At 40.2% G+C, this 8,731-nt stretch overlaps 1 protein-coding gene across 1 annotated transcript in view; it reads right to left on the reverse strand.

Moving 5' to 3' along the window:
* Positions 1–7,459: 7,459 nt before the first annotated feature.
* The window catches only part of pitpnc1b (phosphatidylinositol transfer protein cytoplasmic 1b), an 18,150-nt gene continuing 16,878 nt past the window's right edge, over positions 7,460–8,731 (reverse strand). Inside the window, exon 10 of the mRNA XM_077599637.1 lies at positions 7,460–8,364. Coding sequence (XP_077455763.1) covers positions 8,237–8,364 — 128 coding nt within the window. The 3' untranslated portion in view covers positions 7,460–8,236. The remainder of the gene's footprint in view (positions 8,365–8,731) is intronic.

An 8,731-nucleotide genomic window follows, 5' to 3' on the forward strand; every position in this document is an offset into this window, starting at 1 on the left:
TGTTTTAGGATCAAATTAAAATGAAGAGTATAGATGTATATTAAATTTCCTGATTTTCCCCCTTTTAAATCATTTTTTCTGTTATTTTAGTTCAAAAATCATTTTGTAAAATCTAAAAATATATTTAAAAAGCTAAAATAAACATTGTTTTAGATCTATAAAAAGCAGAATATTCAAGGTTTTTAATCCAGTTCTATTAATGCATTTATATAGAAAACAATCTAAATATTATATCTAAAATGGTCCGGCCCACGTGAAATCAAGTTGACGTTAATGCGGCCCGCGAACCAACCCTCGTCAAAGTGGCGGCCCTGGGGCCAAATCTGGCCCGCCGCATCATTTTGTGTGGCCCGGAAAGTAAATCATGAGTGCCGATTTTCTGTTTTAGGATCAAACTAAAATGAAGAGTATAGATGTATATGAAATTTCCTGATTTTCCCCCTTTTAAATCAATAATTGTAATTTTGATCAAGGGTAATGATTCCTGCAGAAACGATGGACTTTCTTGAAAAAACAAAAAACAACAACAAAAAAGTCAAGTAAAATCCAGGTTGCCACAGTGATGCAAGTCAACGGATGAAAAAGCCTACCTTCCGCTACATCGCTTCTGATAACAACTCTGGCCAATAGCAAAATGTATTGTGTGCTTTCTTTGGTTCATTTAACAAAGAAAAGGACTCCAGTTTGTGGCTCAGTGAAGTCCAATCTTTTGAATTGTGTAAAGTATCCCCTGAGGTGGTTTTGGGCCTTTAAGCTTAACAAACAATTTACTAGGATTACAAATAATCAATTTCATGACATTTTCCTACCGATTCTTCGGACAGTGATACGACGAAGGCCGCCGCAAATCCATTTGATTACATTCAAGGGCCTTCAATTGACTTAATGCAATATTGAGTATACATTTAACACAATAATTCTATTCACCTGAAACAATAAAACATACAAAGCAATTTTGAAATCAACTTGATGCAACATTTGAGACAAAAATCATTCATTTTGAATATTTACTAAATTAACATATTTAACGTTGACATGATATATTAAATATTTGCTTTTGATTGATTTGAATTTGGATCAATGTAGCATTACAACTATTTTAACCAAGATTGTAAATCAACAACTGCATGAAGATATGATATTGATTCGTTGGATGCGATATTTGCCGAAATTGCAGTCTGGGATGATTGGCTTCAAAATAAGGGTCTTCGATGGGAGCATCAGTCCAGTTAGATGTATCGTTACGCCACGGCAATTTCTGCTGCAGCGCTATGACGGGCAGCCACAAAGAGAGCAAACTGTTGACAATAAGGAGAGTGCGGCTTAAATTTGAAATCTAGTCAAGCAAGACTGTAAACCCCAGTTTTTCCCGCTTTCTGCTATATCACATGTGTCAAAGTGGAGGCCCGGGGTCCAAATGTGGCCCGCCGCATCATTTTGTGTGGCCCGGGAAAGTAAATCATGAGTGCTGACTTTCTGTTTTAGGATCAAATTAAAATGAAGAGTATAGATGTATATTAAATTTCCTGATTTTCCCCCTTTTAAATCAATAATTTTAATTTTTTAAACATTTTTTTCTGTGTTTTTAGTTCAAAAATCATTTTGTAAAATCTCAAAATATATAAAAAAGCTAAAATAAACAGTTTTAGATCTATAAAAAACTGAATATTCAGGGATTTTAATCCAGTTCTTTTAATCCATTTATAAAAAAAATATCTAAATATTATATCTAAAATGGTCCAGCCCACATGAACCGAGTTGACGTTAACGCGGCCCGCGAACCAACCCGAGTTTGACACCCTTGTTTTATATCTTCCATTTGAAAGTCAAACACAGGATTAATGACTTGTGTTTTGTTGCGAAGCTGTTCACTTATAAGCATTTTGCATTTTCATTTGATTCGTCTCTGAATTGCTGCATTATTAAAGCGTCCGCCATGAGTGACAAGCCACCCCTGCTGGGTGTTGCTTGTCTTTGCCTTCCAATTAGTCTTCCCACTTCACTCGGTCCTCTCCCGTATGTTTCCTCTGGGCAACGCAGACTTAAAGCTCGAGGTCCCCCGCGTGAGGGAGTAACTTGTGCGGCCGACCCGGGGAAGCCTCCCGTCTCTTCTCCATTCCGTTATTTGTGGGAAGTGATCGGCAAAGTGGGAATAGTGGGAGGATTCACAGCCGGCGGGTCGGGATCCGCGGGGAACATTTCCATATAATGAACGCGGTGCATCTTCCTTAGCCGTCCTCTGGAGGGAGCAGTGGCGGTCCATGCATTTCCTAGTGATGCCTTCAGCAAAAACTATTTTATGGCTATAAAACCTCTACTGCAGCTACAGCTGCGACACATAAAAAACATCAATAATAACCTAATATAATTGAAATATTATTTCGGAATATAGCCATATTTTACTCACCAAAAATCTTTTTTAACTGTACACAATATCCATCCTCCTTTCTTTCTTCCTTCTTTTCTATCGCCATCGAAGCTAATGTTGAAAGTCGAGCCTTTCCTGTCGTATTTCTGGCATACGTTTTTATTCGATTTAGTGCTGAAAATGTCCGTTCCTGGTTGTGACGGGCTTGCTTGCTTTGGAGTTGTCCGACATTTCTTAATGATGTCCAGCTTTTTTTTCTTGAAAAGTCCGTCTTGAAAATGGCTTTAAATCAACACAACAATATATTTGCTTGTGCAGCTCGCTCCAGATACAGTTTGGTAGCTCTGGCTAATCACTAGCCAATCATAGTTGGTGAAAGCAATGACGTATCCCTACGCCTGCGAGAAGGCAATGACGTATCCCTATGCCTGCAACAAGGCATTGTGGTGTTGCCAACTCGAAATCTGATTGGTTAAAGCAACAGTCTTATCGACGCTTGTTTAATGCAGCAGAGCCTGCAGAACTGATTGTGAAGGCCTTGAGGCATATTTCTGGCCCTGGCAACAAATAATGGCTGAAATGTGATTGGTTAAATCCTTCAATATGAAAACACACATCTTGAAGCAGTGCAACCAGGGGGAAAAGCAATGAAAGGAAGCTAACAGACAATTTGGGATTCTTTAATAAGTATTGATGGACAAAATATAATATATGATTCAGATATTTCTTAGGCCAGCAGAGAAGGCCTTGAAGGCCCTGACGGCACACCACTGGGAGGGAGGCCACCCGAAGGAACACGGGCGGTAAAGATGGAGAGAAGATGAAATGTAGAAGAACGCTAACCATGAGCGAGGAAATGTAATGGTGACGACGAGGAAGTCAAAGATGACGAGGTAACGTTAATGCAGTGGAGGTGGCGCTTTGTGTTCCCTCCGCAGCCCTGACTCTGCGTCGAGCGCTCCTTCTTGCGTACGAGCCTCCTGCTACCACTGCGGCAAAACCCTCTGACACAGCGGCTTGGTGCAGGAAGTTCAAAAGTGGTGGGCTGGCCGAAATACCAACACAAGCACTGACCTAGATTCATTGGCTTAATTCCAATAGTTGTTCCATGGTATGGTTTGGGTTTTTTGGGGGGAAGAAGTAGGCATTTGGTAGCATTTCCCAAGGCCGCGTCTCGCCAAAAGGGGGTCAAACTCTTCTTTGGCACATTTTGTTAAAATGAAAAGAAACTTTAATTAGAACTATAATTGGATGGAATGTCTGTCGCCATCAATGGCCTCAACAAGAAGTGACCCAGAATTGCCCCCAAATTTACAAGTAACCCAATAGAAAATGGCCTTATAATTATCCATCAACAGAATATCACCCTGAAATGCCCAAATCAACAAAAAGTTACCCAAACTCCACTTGGAATTGCCCTAAAATCAAAACTAGAACCAAAAGCAAGAGGAAGTGACCTGAATAAGCCAAGTGACCATTCGTGATATTTTCCACACGTAAAATATGCCCTCCATCTCAAAGGTCGAGGAAGCAATGCATCAGATATTAATCCTTTTGAGTGGGGCAAAAATATAAAAAAAAAAACATCGCCAAGAACCCTGTATCTCAAACCCGCTCACAAAATAAGACCGCAACTTATTCTGATCATCTTAAAAGGCTATGGCATATTATAATAATGGGAATATACGAAACCCCCGACAGATGGATGAGTTTTCTGCCTTCACCAAGGCTCCGCTCCCATTGGCTGAAAACCCCAGTGGTGCAGGGCTGCCATGCAGTACAATACAAGCGCACGCCCTGCAGAAAATACACAAGCGTGCATGATGCATCTGTTAAATTTCCATTCTCTTCCCTTCCTGGCCTCATTTGGCATGCGATGCCGGCTCGTTGTACACGGAAGCGGCGGTGTAAAATCAGGGAGGCGCTGGCACGTGGCGCCCGTGACGGCTCGAGCGGCCACGCCGTGCAGGCGGGTCAATACTGATCAAACGCGCCTGACAACATGCACTGGGAGTCTATTCCATTCCATTCGCCTATCTGTGCTGATTTCACAGCAGCAGTCAATCATTGCAAAGACATTTTCTTTATTGAAATAGAATGCACCATGATACAGGGAGGGGTCGCCACAGAGAATTCACTTTTTCAATTTCACCCCGTATACTTCGCATTATCCTCTCCTAAAACCTACACTACATCCGTGTGTCTTCTCCCAGGTCGACCTGTAGTCCTCCAGGCGACGACCACAACGGCAAAAAAGCATGTCCCAAGCCTAGTAGCGTTTATTTATTATTATTATAACAACGTTTCCCATTTCAGGTAGGCTGGTGAGATTGAAAACGGGAATATCTATTTCTCTGATGAACCCGCACCAGGTGGCTCCCAGACTGGTACTGGCCCAAAGACCAGTGGTTGGAGACCACTGATTTAGAGTGTTCAACCAGCCTACCCTGCATGTCTTTGGGATGTAGGTGGAATGCGGAGTACCCGGAGAAACCCCACGCAAGCTCAGGGAGAACATGCTTGCTCCACACAGTGAGGACCGACCTGGGATCGAACTCTGGAGGCCAGAACTGTAAGGCCGCCGGCGCGCTAACCACTTGTCCCCTGTCAATCTATCAATTTATCTTAACATATCCATCCATCCTTCCACATAAGACACTATGTTACTTCATGCGCAGTCTTTTCTTTCCCTCTAAATCAAGGGTGTCGGACTAGGGTTGGTTCGCGGGCCACGTTAACGTCAACTTGATTTCATGTGGGTCGGACCATTTTAGATATAATAATTAGATTTTTTTATATAAACGGATTAAAAGAAGTGGATTAAAAGCCTTGAATATTCAGGTTTTTTATAGATCTAAAACAATGTTTATTTTAGCTTTTTTAAAATATATTTTTAGATTTTACAAAATGATTTTTGAACTAAAAACACAGAAAAATGGATTAAAAATGACAATTATTGATTTAAAAGGGGGAAAATCAGGAAATTTAATATACATCTATACTCTTCATTTTAATTTGATCCTAAAACAGAAGTCGGCACTCATGATTTACTTTCCCGGGGCACACAAAATGATGCGGCGGGCCAGATTTGCCCCCCGGGCCGCCACTTTGACACGTGCTCTAAAGCAAGGGTGTCAGACTCGGGTTGGTTCGCGGGCCGCATTAACGTCAACTCGATTTCATGTGGTGGGCCAGACCATTTTAGATATATTTAGATTTTTTTATATAAATGGATTAAAAGAACTGGATTGAAAGCCCTGAATATTCCGTTTTTTTATAGATCTAAAAAAATGGTTATTTTACCTTTTTTTAAATATATTTTTAGATTTTACAAAATGATTTTTGAACTAAAAAATTGATTAAAAAAATTACAATTATTTGATTTAAAAGGGGAAAATCAGGAAATTTAATATACATCTATACTCTTCATTTTAATTTGACCCTAAAACAGAAAGTCGGCACTCATGATTTACTTTCCCGGGCCACACAAAATGATGCGGTGGGCCAGATTTGCCCCCCGGGCCGCCACTTTGACAGATGTGCTCTAAATGAAGCTAATAATCTTGTAAATGGCTTCATTATTGACTCGTAATTGAAGTCTAGCCCCTGCCTGACCCATTTGCAGCTCTCAGCTAAGAGTTCAGGCGCCGATACAACGCCTCAGCGCCTCGTGCCAATAGACCTGCTGTGACCTATTGGTTGAGGTTCAGAGGGAGGCAGATCCATAGCATTGACAGTCTCCCTCTTCTTCCCCCTGCGCTCTCATTAGATCCACTCTATTAAACACCTTATGCATGAGCCTGTAGGCTGCAGAATGGGGGGTGGGACACTGGCTGATGGTCGCAAGAAATCATTACGGCTATGAACACCAAGCTAAGGAAAAGGATAAATAAATCCACTAGTTTAGCATTTTCCCAAACTTGCAGATACAGTGGTACCTCTACATACGAGCAGCTCTAACTACGAGATGCTCAAGATACGAGGAAAATTGAGCAAATAATTCGCTCTAGATACGAGAAAATTTTTGAGATGCGAGAAAGCCAGGTGGCCATGACATGAGAAGCGGTTTATCATTGTAGCGCACTGTCTTTTTTGCCGCATCTCTTTTGTATATAACAGATATCTATGAGCACTGAACGATTTCTTCACACCAGTTTCTCCTACACAAGGACCAGAAAACACACAACAGCAAACAGCCCATCGATAGCGAACGTGAGGGTGGAGGCGTGGCAAACAGCTAACCCGGCAGAAGGTATAAAAATGTAAAACATAATTAGAATTCAGTTTTGTGTAAAGTTACATTAAACGTATGTTTGAGTGTGTCTGTATATATTAATCCAAGTTCATTTAAATTTGTTTGTTCGGTTACGAGTGCGTTGCCGTGGATAAAGTCGCCCCTGAACCCCCAGTCTAATTTTAGGTCTATTAAACACATTTTATTACTATTAAACCACTAGTTATGTGTTATTTTGTTAATAGATGGCGAATTAGAAGAAATAAAACATTTTTTTCAATCCAATATCCTGTTTTTCGTGTTCTTTCAGAGGGTTGGAACAAATTAATTTGTTTTTAGTTCATTTCAATGGGAAACATTCACTTGAGTTACGAGAAGATCGACATACGAGCTCAGTCCCGGAACGAATTAAGCTCGTATGTAGAATATTTTGAGAATCAAACCCAAGAAGCTAGGTTTTGGTCGGTGATCGCGATTAGACTCAAAAATAATTCTCAAGAAATGATGTTTAAAAAAACTAACAGAAAAATTAATCAATTTTACGCTCACTTTGGCTTCAAACCAGAATTCAGTTTTTTTAATTGATATTTTTGGTTTTATTTCTATTTCCTATCCTAATTTATTTCTGCCTTTAACTGTTTTGATGAGTTAACGTGACATCTAAGTATTTATTTACATATGTTATTATTTTATTTTTTTATATTTATTGTGATGTATATCTGCCTTGCCAATTTCCAGAGGTCCTTGAATAGCCAACTAGTGGTCCTGGAGATTACTTCTAAAGATTAATGTGAAAAAATGTTTGATTTTGACATTGTGTGTGGGTGGAGCATGTGGCAGTAAAATTTGACGACTCGTCATAAAACATGAAACTGTAATAACTCAAGTCCACAAGGTCAGCGCTGAACAAAACTGTGTGATGGAGGTCCCGCCACTTGAGTTTAGCACAGATGAAACAATACAGGTTTTGTGGAAAAAGTTGATTAAAATGTCTTTCCTTGACATATCATTAATTGTTCTGAGAATACTAAATGCGAGAATTATGTACAGGTAAATTAGTATTGTTATGCTTCGGTAGTGAGGTTGCAAACAGGTGGGAAAAATTCATGTTTTCATTAAATTACAATCCAGGTAAAATGAGGGGTTTTGGAAATATTGCAAATTGGACATATTCAGAATCACTTTTGTCGGCTTTCAGTATATAAGATATCCATTCCATGGGAATTATGAAAAACGTATGGTAATTAGGTGATAAACCACGGTAACTTAAAGGCAATTCTTCTTTGCAAAACAAATAGCTTTCATTACCCGCAGCCAAAGATATCTGAAATAAGCTCATACAAGATAAAACAAAACAAAAAACTACTCATAACCTAAAGCTCTTGCTAAAAGTTCTAAATTAAAAGCCAACCTTCAATTTTGTGTATCCCTTGTTTTTTCCCATGGAAGGTTTCTGCTGGACTTTTCCAATCCTACTTGATGACGGTCTGGGCTCTTGAAATTGCCATTGTTGTTCAAGCACAGTGTGAACTGTAAAATTGCTTTTTGAGAAAAATATTTGTGCTTTATGTACATGACAGAACAAACACGGGTCACAAAAGACATTGACTGTGTTTGATACTGTGTGCGAGTCCTCATTCGGAAGAGGTGGACTTGAACCGGATGTGACTGGAGTCCTCAGTGCTGCCTATTTTCATCAGGGTACGCTCGTCCGTCACCGACATAGAGCGAGAAAACGTGTGAGCTGAGGACGTCGGAGCACCTGAAAGACAGAAAGAATCAACCGGCCCTTAATATTTCCAGCAGACTCGATTGAAAATGACTGGCGTCAAATGGAAAGCTAAATGACAATTGACTGGTTACCTACCTAAACACTTCAATCCACTCATGGTGGGATTACAAACCAGGCTAATTGCACTGAAGTCAGACTCATGATTGGCTTTGTCCTATTCTGGTACCACCAGCCACATTTTTACAACTCACCGGAGTGAAAGGACATTGCTTTAATTTTATTACGGCGGCTGAATGAAATAAAATTGGAAGCGCCTGCAAGCACGGGTCATGGCGGCGCATGGCGAGCTGCTTCTGCTTAACCAATGACTGCAGGTATGTAACACCTTGAAGTCTCG

The sequence above is a fragment of the Stigmatopora argus genome, chromosome 4 (genome assembly GCF_051989625.1).
Source record: "Stigmatopora argus isolate UIUO_Sarg chromosome 4, RoL_Sarg_1.0, whole genome shotgun sequence".
Lineage (NCBI taxonomy): Eukaryota > Metazoa > Chordata > Actinopteri > Syngnathiformes > Syngnathidae > Stigmatopora > Stigmatopora argus.